At 40.1% G+C, this 15372-nt stretch overlaps 1 protein-coding gene across 1 annotated transcript; it reads right to left on the bottom strand.

The window, feature by feature from the left end:
* Positions 1-5355: 5355 nt before the first annotated feature.
* Positions 5356-10153, bottom strand: LOC138899904 (uncharacterized). Its single transcript, XM_070186603.1, has 2 exons — positions 9826-10153; positions 5356-5792 (listed from the first exon to the last, which is right to left on the bottom strand). Exons 1-2 carry the CDS (start codon positions 10151-10153, stop codon positions 5356-5358), a joined length of 765 nt encoding a protein of 254 aa, XP_070042704.1.
* Positions 10154-15372: the final 5219 nt, after the last annotated feature.

The following is a 15372-nucleotide window of genomic DNA, read 5'->3' on the forward strand; positions in this document are numbered from 1 at the left end:
AATTCGGGAGAAGTCGTACAACTTATGAGATTGGTGGTGGAAGAAGGCCACGTCGAGATTAACACAACTAGCCTAACTTGGGATTGGAGGAATGAGTACATAGAATATCTCAGGACCGGTAAACTGCCCTCGGATCCAAAATAATCTAGGGCCCTGCGTACAAATTGACAAGCTAAAAACACACACTAAATATATGCTCGCTAGTCGAATATAGTAAATTAAAATATCGTATCCACAAGGATTGGAGTTAAACAATATTATCGTAGTTTGTAGCTAGATTTCTATCCAAGATGATCAACAATTTAGGGTTATGTGATTAAAACTAAATTTAACTAAGACTCTATACTATTGGCTAATGACAATCAACGCAAATATTAAGCAAATGAAGTTATCAATTGGGAGAAGATAGAGTCGATAGGATAGATGCAAGACAAATGTTTGAGATTTAACTCTAGATAATTCACTTTTAATGTTAAAGTGAGTCTCTCGAATTCACTTGATTATTAGTTCAATTGATTAGTACAAACTCCTCTCTCGATTAAGTCTCAACTTCACGATATGAACCACTTTACGCTCGGTGGAGATATGAAAGAATTCGTAGTGGATTGGTCTTTAGGAGAACCTCTCTCGATTATCCTCCTAACTAAGTTTAATCAATAATTCAACTAGCCTCTTTCGATTAATAAGAAGAATTAATGACTTCAACCAACAAAATATAATGCAACAATATCACAAGTTATGCCTCTCTCGATTACATGAATTAGTGCATATGGATGCAACAGTTAAAACATCCAAAACGATTAAATACATAAAAACTAGAGTTAATTATCCACAAACAAGTAACAAGACACCAAATCCATCAAACCCTAAAATAGAACTACTTCATGGATATGGAGTAATTCATCATAACAATGTTTAAGTTAAAGGAAAACATAAAACAATCTAAACCCTTGTCTTGAGTGAGGATTGAATGATGAAATCCTTGAGCTTTTTTTTTCTCCACCTCCTTCTTGGCTTACTTAGTTCTAAGATGTGTCAAAAGTCCCAAAAATAATGTTTTTCCATGTATTTATACCAAGTAGGGTCAAGCCCAGACGAAAATACCTTCTCCTGCGCGAAATAGAAAATACTCTGTAAAAATTTCACTGGCGCGCCACATGGGGCGACGCGCCACGCGAGGCATTAGTGGGAAAGTTCTGAGAGTTCAAATCTGTCAGGCAGCCGGATAATGTACAAGCGCGGTGCACCACGCGCCGTCCTACGTGCCGCGGGTGTACACCTTTCTCAGAATCCGGCTTTTTGCTTCGATTTTGACATCCAGACGTGGTATTCGACCCCCGAACGTGATTCCGGCTTAATCCTTTGGGCTTTTACTCAGACTTCAAAGCTCCAAATAGCTGAAATTAGATCCATAACATTTACATAACTCAGAATTCTCCTACAAGGCATAAAATATATAATTAGTGCAGAACACTAGCGATTAAAGCTCAAACTCAATTAAAGTGCAGTAAATTAGAGTGCAATAAGCGACTAAAACACGAGATTATAGCCTACCATCAACACCCCAAACTTAAACCATTGCTCGTCCTCGAGCAATCAAACTACACTTCATATAAACACGACCTTTTTAAACAACTCTTATAACTCATCACACCAAGAATAATTAAAATAGATTAAGCGCAACACCGTAACATCCTAGCCTCAAGATTTGACTCGAAAGCACCACGCATTATTTATAACCCGCTTACTTACTCTAACACAGATAGCAACGACATTACCTTTCCTTCATGAATCAAGTGCCCTCACAACAATAGAGAGTAGTTCCACACACCATCAAATTTAACAACAATCAGGAACTCAATATTGAAAGAATTCACTCTCTCAGAAATAACATTCATATGCCACAAAAGATGAATCATAGGCTTGCCCGTAGTGTACTACTCTACTAATCGAGCCCATTCAGTCAAGGATCAAGTAGGACTTTAATTGGTTGTAATGTAGGTTGAGGGACGAGTAGGATACATTTAGATATAAGAGCGACTCCACCTCCCTAAGCACTTTAATACATACATTTCATTGTTCAAAACCCCACACTTATGTTAAACCATAACTCCACCTTTACATCAATATACATTAACGCCCAACTTCTTTAAGCACAATTACATCATGATTTACCACTATCATGGAATATTTTGCACAATCATACATCATTTTTTTTCTTTTTTCTTTTTTCTTTTTTTCAATTTAAGTGGCTCTTACTTTTTTTTTCCAATACAATGCACCTTTCTCCTTATTTCATTAATTCCACTCAAAAGCCAAACCAACCACCCCACACTTCAACTTTTACAAAGATTCATAACAAATTTAAGTGCTCACGAGAGGTTAAAGGTTCAAATAGATGGTCAATTCAAAACAAATAGGTAAGGCTTGTAATGTGGTTGCCAAAAAAATAAGATTACAGGCTCAAGGGGGTCAACTAAGATACATAACAATTAGGTGGGTAAGAGCATATAACTGGTTCAACAAAGAAATGCCTAAATCACTTCCAAGACTGAACAACACTACTATTTCGCTTTGCAAACACACGAGGCAAGTTCTAGACATTAAATGCAATGCACAGAATAATACAACATCTCACACACACATGGCACATAACTCACTCAAGATTGGATTATCAAGACACTCTAGTCGAAACAGTTAAGCAAAGTTAAGGTCATATAATTTAAGGTACTTCTACGAGAGTCAAAACTGAGCCTAAGCGTCATAGCTAGAGCACTCACTATTCTCAAGGTATAATAGAGTCAAGAGATATTTCTTTCAATTCAAAACACAGCACACGGGTTCCTACTATGCTACAAAACACAAATTAACTACACCTGGTTCAAACAAAACCCTTGAAAAAGAACCGCGGCACAAAGAAAAACCAAGGGGGAATTATTACACTACCTAACAAAATAAAATCTTTTTGTCTATTTCTTTCGACTTTAATCCCTCAAGAAACCCGTCGAACGATATCCATCGTCGGGAAAAGTCAAAAATTTTAAATTTTTATGGTTTTTCTCATTTTTCTATCTAACTACTAAAACAACAAAACCAAATTACTAACACAGATACATACAACATACAATTTTCCTCATCCCACACTTTAAGTTGTGGCATGTCCCCATGACATACAATTAAAAAGCATAAGGTAAAGAAAACTTCCCTAAATTTTCAGTCGGGGTCTGAGTCAAAGTCGGGCTCCATTCCACGCGCCCGAACCAATGCACACATCCATGCAGACAGCTTCTTCTCAGCCTTCTTAGGGTACACCCCACACTTATATTTTCCACTCGTTGCAGCCTTTTATTTCGAACTCTTCACTTTCCACTCAACACTTGCAGCTGGCTTCTCCTTTTTCACCCCCGTCTCTACATTCATCTCGAACGTTACAGTCTCCTCACCCACTCTAAGCATGAGTTTCCTATCATGTATATACAGTATAGATTTACCCGTTGCTAAAAATGGTCTTCCTAAGATTAGGAGTATCTCTTTATTCTCCTCCATATTCACCACTATGAAATCTATAGAAAATACAAACTTATCTACTCGCACTAAGACATCTTATACTATCCCCTAGGGTATTATCGTTGTTTGGTCGTCCAGCTGCAAGGATATTGGTGCTGACCTTATTTTTCCAAGCTCATTCTCCAGTTTCTTGTAAATAAACAAAGTCATTAAATTAATTGAGGCACCAGAATCACACAAAGACTTATCAAAATTAAGTGTGCCTAACGAGTAAGGTATAGTAAAACTCCCAAGATCTCCACACTTTTGTGGGAGTTTGTTTTGCAAGATCGCGCTGCAATGCTCTGTGAACTTGACCACTGAGGTCTCTTCTATCTTTCTCTTCTTTGTCAGGATTTCCTTCAAGAACTTAGCATAAGCTGGCAATTGGGAGAGAACTTCAGTAAATGGAAAATTTACATTAACTTGTTTCAACATATCCAGAAATCTCTCAAATTGCTTGTCCGGCGTCTCTCTATAAAGCTTTTGGGGAAAAGGTAAAGCAGGCATGTGCTTTCTCACATCATCATATTCCCCCTTCTTGAAGTTTCCTCCTTCTTATTTTTCTCAGCTCCCTTCTTGCCTTTCTTCTTCTCAGTCCTTTTATCATCTTTAATTTTTAGCTCCTTCCCACTTTCTTTTTCAGGTGCAGCTTCTTTGTGAATTGGAGTGGGATCTTTCAACATTTGTCCGCTTCTCATAGTTACAACATTTACCGTTTCTTTTGGGATTCATTTCAGTATCTACTGGCAGAGTACCTGGGATTCTCTCAAATAAAATAGTTGCCATTTATTCCACTTATATCTCCAAGTTACGCAAACTTGTCCCAAGTTCTTTGATAGCTGCACCATGAGCATCTAATCTCTCATCAGTCTTGACAATGAAGGATTTCATCAGATCTTCTAACCTAGACTGAATTGGCTGTTGAGGTTGAAACTCCGGCCTCGGCTGATTCATAAAACCAGGGGCTCCTTGAAATCTGGAGTTATTTTGTTGCCATGCATTTGCAGTACCCCCAGGTGAACTCCATAAAAAACCGGGGTGCATCTGACCCATTGCATTGAGCATTTACTTCCTCAGTTGAGGATTGATACTCATGAGTAGGGTGTCCTCTTCCACATATGTCACATGCTGCATGTGGCTCATTATGTATCGAAGCTAAGGTCAACTTCCTTATTTCTATTGCCATGGCACTAAGCTGTACCTGCACAGATGTGTTAGTATCAACCTGGTGAACATCAATTGATCTTTTTCTTTCAGCAATTTCATAGGGCCACTGATTTGCATCTTCATACAACTCATCAAGAATAGTGACTATCTCCTCTGGAGTCTTTTTCATCAACGGGCCTCCAGCTGCATTACTCAATGTTCTCCGTGAGGTCGGTGTCAATCCATCCCAAAAGTCCTGGAGTTGCATCCAGAGTTCTATTCCACTATGCTGACACTTATGCACTATCTCCTTAAACCTCTCCCAAGCTTCAAACACAATTTCAGTCTCATTTTGACAGAAGTTATGGATTTCTCTTCTAAACTTGTCCGTTTTAGCTGAGGATAAATATTTAGCAAGAAATTTTCTGGTCATCTCCTCCCATGTTCTAATCAATCCATGGGCCAAGCTTCGAAGCCAGTGCTTTGCATCATTTTTAAGTGTGAAGGGGAATGCCCTTAGATAAACTGCATCTTGTGACACACCATTATATTGAAAGGTGTTCATTATCTCCTTGAAGTCCATTAGATGATTGTTTGGATCTTCGTTCATCTTTCCTTTAAAGACACTGCTGTTTTGGAAAGTTTGGAGCAACCCTTGCTTTATTCAAAATTATTGGCTGCAACTTGGGGTGGTCTCACACTAGATAAGCCTTGGTTGTAGACCGGTCTAGCGTAATCACCAAGTGGTCTCCCAGCACCGGGAGTTATGTTTCTGAACTGGTTTGCACCCAAGGGTTGATTTTGATTAATTCGTCGAGCCCTATCCTCCTCATAAGCAATTTGTGCATCTCTAAGTGCTGCTTCTTCAGCATCTCTTGCTGCTTTTTCTCTAAGTTGGGCTACCTCTCTCGCAGCCAAATCAACATTATCTTCACCGTTTCCAGCCATATCTTTGGTTGAGGATTGCCCAACCTTTTCTAGCGTCTCGGTGATCTTTCTTTCCTTTCTTAACTGTCGCAGTTGTTTTTTAATTTCTGGCTCGTATGGTAGCAATTCCTTCCCAGAAGATCGGGTCATGCACCAATCTAACTTGTAACCTGCGCACAGTCAAAGAACACCAACAGTAAAAAGGAAAAACAAATTCCTGAATTAGCACTACAAACTATTTCTAACACTATTGATTACCAATTTCCGGCAACGGCGCCAGAATTTTATGAGCTAAAAACACACACTAAAATATGCTCGCTAGTCGAATATAGTAAATTAAAATATTGTATTCACAGGGATAAGAGTTAAACAACATTATCGTAGTTTGTAACTAGATTACTATCCAAGATGATCAACAATTTAGGGTTATGTGATTAAAACTAAATTTAACTAAGAATCTATACTATTGGCTAATGACAATCAACACAAGTATTAAGCAAAGGAAGTTATCAATTGGGAGAAGATAGGGTCGATAGGATAGGTGCAAGACAAATATTTGGGATTAAACTCTAGATAATTCAATTTTAATGTTCAAGTGAGTCTCTCGAATTCACTTGATTATTAGTTCAATTGATTAGTAGAAACTCCTCTCTCGATTAAGTCTCAACCTCACGATATGAACCAATTTACGCTCGGTGAAGATATGCAAGAATTCGTAGATTGGTCCTTAGGAGAACGTATCTCGATTATCCTCCTAACTAAGTTTAATCAACAATTCAACTAGACACTTCCGATTACTAAGAAGAATTAATGACTTCAACTAACAAAATATAATGCAACAATGTCACAAGTTATGCCTCTATCAATTAATTGAATTAGTGCATATGGATGCAACAATTAAAATATCCAAAACGATTCAATACATAAAAACTAGAGTTAATTATCCACAAACAAGTATCAAGACACCAAATCCATCAAACCCTAAAATAGAACTACTCCATGGATATGGAGTAATTCATCATAACAATGTTTAGGTTAAAGGAAAACATAAAACAATCCAAACCCTTATCTTGAGTGAGGATTGAATTATAAAATCCTTGAGCTTTTTTTTTCTCCACCTCCTCCTTGGCTTACTTAGGTCTAAGATGTATCAAAAGTCCCCAAAATAACATTTTTCATATATGTATACCAAGTAGGGTCGGGCCCAGACGAAAATAACTTCTCCTATGCGAAATAGGAAAATACTCTATAAATATTTCACAGGCGCACTGCATGGGGCGACGCGCCATGCCCCCATTAGTGGGAAAGTTCAGAGAGTTAAAATCTGTCAGGCAGCCGGATAATGTACAGGCGCGGCATGCCACGCGCCGCATGTGTACACTTTTCTCAGAGTCCGGCTTTTTTCTTCGATTTTGACATTCAGACGTGGCATTCGACCCCGAACGCGATCCCGGCTTAATCCCTTGGGCTTTTACTCAAATTTCAAAGATCCAAATAGCTCAAATTATATCCATAACATTTACATAGCTCGGAATTCTCCTACAAGGCATAAAATACATAATTAGTACAGAACACTAGCGATTAAAGCCCAAACTGAATTAAGGTGCAGTAAATTAGAATGCAATAAGCAACTAAAATACGAAATTATAGCCTACCATCACAAAGGCAACCCGATTTATCCTGTCCGAAGATAGAACTCTGTTCAGAAAAATATTTGATAGCCCACTTGCAATATGTCTAGGGTCGGGGGATACTCAGTACATTTTGAGGGAAATCCACGAAGGTACTTGCGGAAATCACTCGGGCGCCGAATCGCTGGTCCGAAAAATAGTCAGAGCCGGCTACTACTGGATCGACATAGAAAAAGATGCAAAGGAGTTCGTTTGAAAATGTAATGAATGCCAATGACACGCTCCGATGATTCATCAACCCGGGGAGCTGCTGCATTCGGTTTTGTCATCATGGCCGTTCATGAAGTGGGAAATGGACATCATTGGCCCCCTTCTATGGGCACCTGGTAAGGCTCAATTTATATTATTTATGACTGACTATTTTTCTAAATGGGTGAAAGCCCAGGCATACGAGAAGGTCAGGGAGAAGGAAGTCATCGATTTCATTTGGGACCACATCATATGTCAATTTGGAATGCCAATCGAGATTGTATGCGATAATGGGAAATAGTTTGTCGGCAATAAAGTAACAAAATTCCTCGAAGACCACAAGATCAAAAGGATCCTATCAACACCCTACCACCCTAGTGGGAATGGACAAGTCAAATCTACCAACAAAACCATAATCCAAAACCTTAAAAAGAGGTTAACCGATGCCAAAGAGAGATGGAATGAAATACTACCCGAAGTCCTATGGGCATATCGTACGACCTCGAAGTCCAGTACCAGGGCTACCTCATTTTCTTTAGTTTATGGCACCGAAGCTCTGATTTCGGTCGAAGTAAGAATCAAGTATCAGATTCTGATACGCAACAAAGGAATCAAACAATGAGGCTATGAGTATGAGCCAGGAGCTATTAGATGAAAGGCGCGAAGTCGCCCTTGTCCGGTTGGCCGCACAAAAATAACGGATCGAAAGGTATTACAATCGAAGGGCCAACCTTCGACACTTCTATACCGGGGACTTGGTACTAAGAAAGGTCACACTGAACACCCATAACTCGAACAAAGGGAAATTGGGACCGAACTGGGAAGGACCGTACCAAATTATCGAGATCAACGGAAAAGGATCCTACAAACTCGGAACAATGAGCGGCTAGCAACTACCGAACAACTGGAATATAACTCACTTAAAGTGATATTACTGCTAAGGTCGACACCGTTCTTTTTTTATTTACATCTTAAACTAATGCTTGCAGGTAGCCAACAAGGGACGATACGAGATTTTAAGTCTGAAAGTACGCGTTGCACTCTTTTTCCCTTGAATCGGTTTTGTCCCAAATAGGTTTTATGACAAGGTTTTTAACGAGGCAACTAGTAAATTCTTCTAACTTAGTATCGAAGGCCGGTAATGAACTGGTGGCAATAATCACAACAGCACTCGAGGCCTCACTTCGATCAACCCCGAGCACTGGGGGGGCGTTACCCTCTGATATCGATTTTAGCATGGAAAGAGACTTCAGGATCGAAGGATCTCGATCGATAGGACTTAATGTAAGGGCCAGACAGTCAAATGAACCGTGCCCACATAGACTGCTCGAACCCTGACACAAAGCATGTACACATGTATTACTATTACACACAAGAATAAAGAGAAGTCTTTTCTTTACAAACATCTTGTACTTTAATTTTTTTTCTTTGCATTTCTTAAGGAATTCCCTACTTCCGATCCCCTAAAGGTTTCAAGCCCAAGGGCCGCCTTAACCCGAGTTCGAACAATCACTCGGGGACTGCCGTCCGAAAACAAACTCAGACGGTCCAAGCTATTTGACCTCGAGAGCATATGACCTATAAGGCAACCCCCAAATTTCAAAGGTCATGGCCACCCCGACTCGGGGACTGTTATCTTAGGCAAGCCCGAATAACTCGGGAAAGTAAGCCTACTGGGCGACACCTAAACTAAAAAGGCTACGACCATATTAACACGGCTCGGAGACTTTCGAGACCCGTAACAAAAACAAGGCCTTCAAAACAAAAATTCATAACCGGTTATAAAGTCTACCCTCGGCAGACTATAATCTAAATTGCTTACTTCGGGAGAAAATTTTCTGTAACACCGAACTCCCAGGATGCCTTAAAACAGAATAATGTAAAAGCAAGGTTTGTTTGAACCTTCGAACATAACCTAATTATTTCATGCTAAGGCATTTCGATCTTTGTGAATACAAATAATAAAGCAAAGGGAAAAATTCAAAAGCTGTGAAAGGGAAAGAAAGCCTTATATATTCATATCTAAAATTATTTTTACATGGGCCAAATAACCTCGATACAAAATTTTACAACGGCCAAACGGCCTCAAAAAGCAAAAGACAAAAACATCCTAAGTGGCCTAGTCTTTGCCGGGGGCCGCATCATCGCCTTCGGGGTATCCATCACCTATGGACTCACCCGAATCTTCAGACCCCTCGAAATCTTCCTCCTCAGGAAAGCCATCTTCCTGGCCTTGGCTTTGAATACCTTGGCATTCTCGATTTCATCCAACAGGTCAAAACCCCGAGCATGATCTCCCTCTAGGGACTCCCTTCGGGATTGCCCTTCATATGCTCTACCAAATTTCTCACTTGGTCCTGAGCCGCCTCAGCATCAGCCTTGTGCTGGGCCACCCTCTTATTGGCCTCGGCCTTAACCACGACAACCTCAGACTTGGCCGCCTCAAGTTCCTTGGCCAAATTTTCTTGACTGGAGACCGCCGAGCTCAGCTGAGTCTGGAGCTCCTCGATCGTTTTGGCCTGTACCGAGGCCTTTTCCTTTGCAGCCCGGAGCTGGACCTCAATCGAAGTTAATTGTGCCCGGGCAGTCTTCTTTTCCGAGGCCAAGCGGTCCATGTTTCTTTTCCATTCTTCGGCCTCAACTTTCACCATGTCCACCTCTTCCTGGAGCTACTCGATCTAGTCAAGTTTCTTTTGAACCTGCGGGTTCATACCATTAGTCATTGTGTCTGACTCATCATCACTAACTTCGAATACTCTTCTTACCTACTTGACCAGGGCGACATGCTCCTTCCGAACCGCTCCTAGCTCGGCCTGGAGTTTCTCACTGAGAAGCTTATAAGCATCCCTCTTCTCAGTGAGATCTCGAGTTTCGGCCTCATGATGGTTTAACTGTTCTCAATATTGGAGAAAAGTCTCGTGATGAAGCACCAAGGCTTACAAGCACAAAGAAAAAAGTTACGATTGTTTGCAAATTAACCTAAGTACGTAATAAAGAGGCGTTCAAAATTACCCGATTTAATGCATGTTGTGCTTCGTTGAAAAGGCAGGGCGCTCCCATCTCGTCCTTCTTAGCTTTATCCTCTTCGGTCACCAGGCACCGAAGATAACTGGCAACCCCTAAGGGGGCTGAGAGAATTTGGGCATCCTCCGAAATGGACATGATAATCGACCGCTTCCGGTGAGGATCTGCACTCGGAGATGGGAACCGGTTTACTAGTCTCGGACTTATAGAAAGCCCGCTGGCTCCCGAAGACGATCTCTTCTTTGGTACCGGTAAGTCACCCAACCCGGTGACATCCTCTGAGGTGGTAGAATCTAAGCCATCAAAGAAGTTGTTAAAGTATGCTACCACTTGGGGCCCTTCGTCGAGCTGACCTTTCAGCGTTTGGGCCTCGTTGATCATAGAGTTGGTAAACGAAGGCGACTCAGAGAGATCTATCACTCTAAGTAAGCCCTTCGGGGCATTGTCCTCTGCCCTAGAAACACCGGCCGCAGCCTCCTTATCGGTCTCCCTAACTTGAGGCAAAATGACCTCTCCCCTCTCTGGTTCCGAGGCCTCAGCCACTGCCTCTCCACCGGCCCCCTGGTTTGGGTAATTTGGTGCCTCCCCTCTCCGATTCGGGGACCTTTTGTCCCTCGAACTGTGGCTGCACGCGGGCCACCAATTCTGAAGCTTCTTCTTCTTTTTCAGACTCATCCCTTAACTGATAGAGTGAGTCCGATGGGAGCTCTCGGGCGCTGATACTTTCGGTGAATTTGCGCACCAGCCTCCTCCTCGATTTCTTCTTCTGGAAGCTCGGAGCCCATTTTCTTTTCTTCTCTTTATCATGCCTCGAAGAAGATGGTTTGGGGAGGATATCTTCATCACCAGATGGGGGCCTCATTGTAATGTCCTTGGGAAGACCTGCAGAGAAAAGAAAAAGAAGTAAAGGCTCGGCAGCACGGAGGAAACATAAGTGGTGTTCAGTCGAGAGCGGAATCTTACCGTGAGAACGGGGCTCCCACCGGTCCTTTAAAAGTTCGTGCCATGCGCACTCAGAATATGGTTTCTAGGACACGATTCCCTAGACCTACTCCTTGAGTCGAGGAACTGCATCCGACATCCGAGCGACAGCTGCACCACCATGAAAAATTGGTGAGAAGGGAAGAAAAAGAAAAAGCAAATAAATGAAATCTTGAAGGCAAGGTTATACTTACGTTTCATGTTCCATTTCACGCAAAATGGCATATCCTCGGCCGGGATTAAATCTGAGGTCTTCACTCAAATGAATCGTCCTAACCAGCTTCGGTCCCGATCCTCATCGATGCTCGAGAATGGAGCCTTACTAGCCCGACTGGCAAGTTTTATTAATCCCCCTCGATAGAGTCGGGGACTGTACAGACGTATGAGATGATCGATGGGAAAGGACATCTTTAAATTTTGTTTACGAAGAAGCGGAGGAGAATTACTATCCTCTAGAAAGAGGGATGAATTTGACCTAGGGTCACCTCGTACCTCTTACAGAAGGCGACGATGACCGGATCCATGGGGTCCAACGTGAAGGGATAAGTGTAAATACTTAAAAACACCTACACATGGGTAGTAATCGCTTCCTCGGGCGAAGGAACCACCACGTGCTTATCAGCCCAGTTGCAGTCTTCCTTGACCTTGGAGAGGAAGCTGTCGGTGATCGAGCATATATATCTCGAGACCGGTTCACACTGACCCAGTACCGAGGAAGTTTTCTCGACCTTGAAATTGGCACCGGCTGGGAACCCCGTAGGAACAAACATCTTCAGAGGAGATTCTGATGTCGGTTCCTCAGTAGTAGCAGATGAAATGTTTTCCTCTACAGCCGGTCGCGAGGCAGAGGGAGTTTCTTTTTGGGGAACGAACTTTGAAGTCTTTGCCATTTCTTTGATAGGTGAAGGAAAGAGAGAAAATTGAAAGATTAAGTTTGATGGTAAAAACAAATATGAAGTTCTTGTGAAAAGATTTCAGAATAGCCAAAGATTTAATACTGAAAAAGTGTTGAAATTTCTAAGAGACAAGAGTAGAGAAGATTTGGATGTAAAAAGTTTGAATGAATGAAGAAGGGGATATTTATAGTTTCCAAATGACGGTTCAAAGTCATAAGTGGCCGACCAGCGGCTGACGAGCATTTAATGCCATGAAGATGTGACTGACGAGATGTTTCATTCAATTTGTCGTTTCTGATGAGGAACACCGAGGAGAGATATCGGAGGCTATTATCATTTCTCGTCGATTATTCTCCGAAAAATGAGGGAACTATTTGTATGCGGTCAAAGTCGAGCTCGACTTCAACTTGGTAGCTTAGGTTTGGAACATGGCGACCACGGACTGAAGATCAACCTCGAGTTTCACCGAGTTAGAACCCGAGGTCGAAAAACCTGCCTTTGAGGAAAATTGAGTCCGGTGTCGATCTTAGCCTTGAACGAGCTCGAGGATAACTAACAGAAGACCGAAATATCCGCGACCGGACGGATATTACGGCGAGAATTTCGGCACGTATCAGTAAGGAACTGGTAATCAGCAAATCAAGAGATTTTTAACTTTTATAGAAATGTATCTAGAATATGACTCCTTTACTATATAAAAGGGGTCTGATAATTCATTCAACACATTGTAACACGCATCACAAAGCAATATATTATTATTTCTAGTTCTCATTATCTTGTCATTCTGTTTTCGGCGTCGATAAAAGCAGTTCTAACTCGAGCGTGACTAACCTTCAAGGCTAAGATTGTTCAATTCGTGTGGTTTGTATTTATTTATTTATTCATTGCTTAATTTAACATTAATCTGATTTCTCGTTTTGTATCAAGTTAGATCACGTATCCTTAAAACCACGTACAAATTCAATAGTTATCCAATTTTGAGGGTAAATAATCTATTCAAACAGCATCAAATCACGATGTCCTTTAATACATGCTGAAATGTACTGAAATGTACTTATCTTCATGGAATACATAACTTTCAAAACAACAGAACTTTAATGTATATATCTTGGTTTTTGCGACCTTCATGTTGTTTTATTTTGCTCATGTAAGGTAATTTTCACCATAAAGCTATCATGGAGGATAAAAGCGAACCACAAAATAGATGAGTTCTCATGGAGTTCTCTTCAGGAAGCTGGGCATATTTGTGCTTATTAGCATATTAGTTATACTTTGGGCGTTTATATCGTAAAACATTATGGGTATTATCACTTTTAGCCCGGCTCAGAAACTATTTACATTCGATAGTCGAAAAGTGTATAAAATTTATATAATTTTTGTATATAATATACAGAATATATATTTATATATTCAAAAAATATAATATATATATATATATATATATATATATATATATATATATATATATTCTGCTATTATTTTAAGAGCGGCTATACAGTATCATTTTTCCAAAATTATATTTCTTTGGTAGAAACAATTATTTTTGACTAAATGTGGGGATTAATGCCTATACCTTTATTTTACTTATCTATGTCAATTTTTTTGTATTTTTTATTTTTCTTCCATTAAAATTATGATTTTAGTATTTAATTTGTAAGAGAATTCTTTATGACCGCACGAAGCTCGAGCAAGTATACTAGTTAAGTTATAAAATCTCACAAACAAATATTACTCTTTTAAAAGAGAATACGCAACCTTTTTTAAAAAACAATGATCTTTCAAACAAACTTGAACATTTTCATAAATTTCACTTAGCATCTTTAACCAATAACTAAACAGAATATAGACATGTCTTCCCCCAACCTAGCCAAAGTTTAAGGATCCACCTTAGGTGGATTTTAATGGATGCCTAACACCTTCGCCATAGAATAACTAGAACCCTTACTCAAATCTCACCGGTTAGTAGACCATTAGTATAATAATTTTCATAGACTTATAAGTACCCTAGTATACCTTAAATATTAGGTGGCGACTCTCTTTTATCAACTTCAAAAGAACCATTAGTTGTATTTAGTTTTGACTTGTGCAAAATAGGGTGCAACAGCGATGAACATCGAACACCAGAACATAGCTGATCCAAAACAAGGGAAAATGGTCTGAAACCACCCTGAAACACACCTGAGGCCCCCGGGACCGCGTCCAATCAAACCAACCAATCCCAAAATATAATTATCATGACCTAAAATCTGCCCAGTCGTTATGAAACCTAACCCAACCCGCTAGGTAAGCCAAATAACAACTAACACAATCTAATAATAATGATAAGAGTCAAGAAGTGAAATAACTGAATTTTATACAATTGCCCAAGGACCGGTAGTATAAGTCATGAGACACTAAGACTTAGATTTACAAAGCTGGTATGAATACAACCTCTGTTTGGAATGTACATAAACAGATTACAAGTCTAAAGCTACCAAGGACAAGTGGCAGCTATATCCAGAAAGTAGGTACATCTTCAATGACGGCTCCCGCGATGAACAGCAGCACCAGCTCCGAGATCTGCACGCAAGGTGCAGAAGTGTAGTATGAGTACAACCGACCTCATGTACTCAATAAGTAACAAACCTAACATGTCAAGTCATCAAATGTCATATTACAGTCTAGCATGAGAAAAATACATCTATATGCCTACATGTCAAATATACATGTAAAATCATCAAATGCCATATTACCATCTAGCACGAGAAAAATACATCTCTACGCCTCATGTCAAATATACATGTAAAATCATCAAATGTCATATTACCGTCTAGCGTGAGGAAGATACATCTCTATGCCTACATGTCAAATATACATGTCAAATTATCAAATGTCATATTACCTTCTAACATGAGGAAGATACATCTCTATGCCTACATGTCAAATACACATGTCAAGTTAATGATTTCATAGTGATATAATCAAGTACA

Source organism: Nicotiana tomentosiformis, chromosome 10 (assembly GCF_000390325.3).
Source record: "Nicotiana tomentosiformis chromosome 10, ASM39032v3, whole genome shotgun sequence".
NCBI classification, from domain to species: Eukaryota; Viridiplantae; Streptophyta; class Magnoliopsida; order Solanales; family Solanaceae; genus Nicotiana; species Nicotiana tomentosiformis.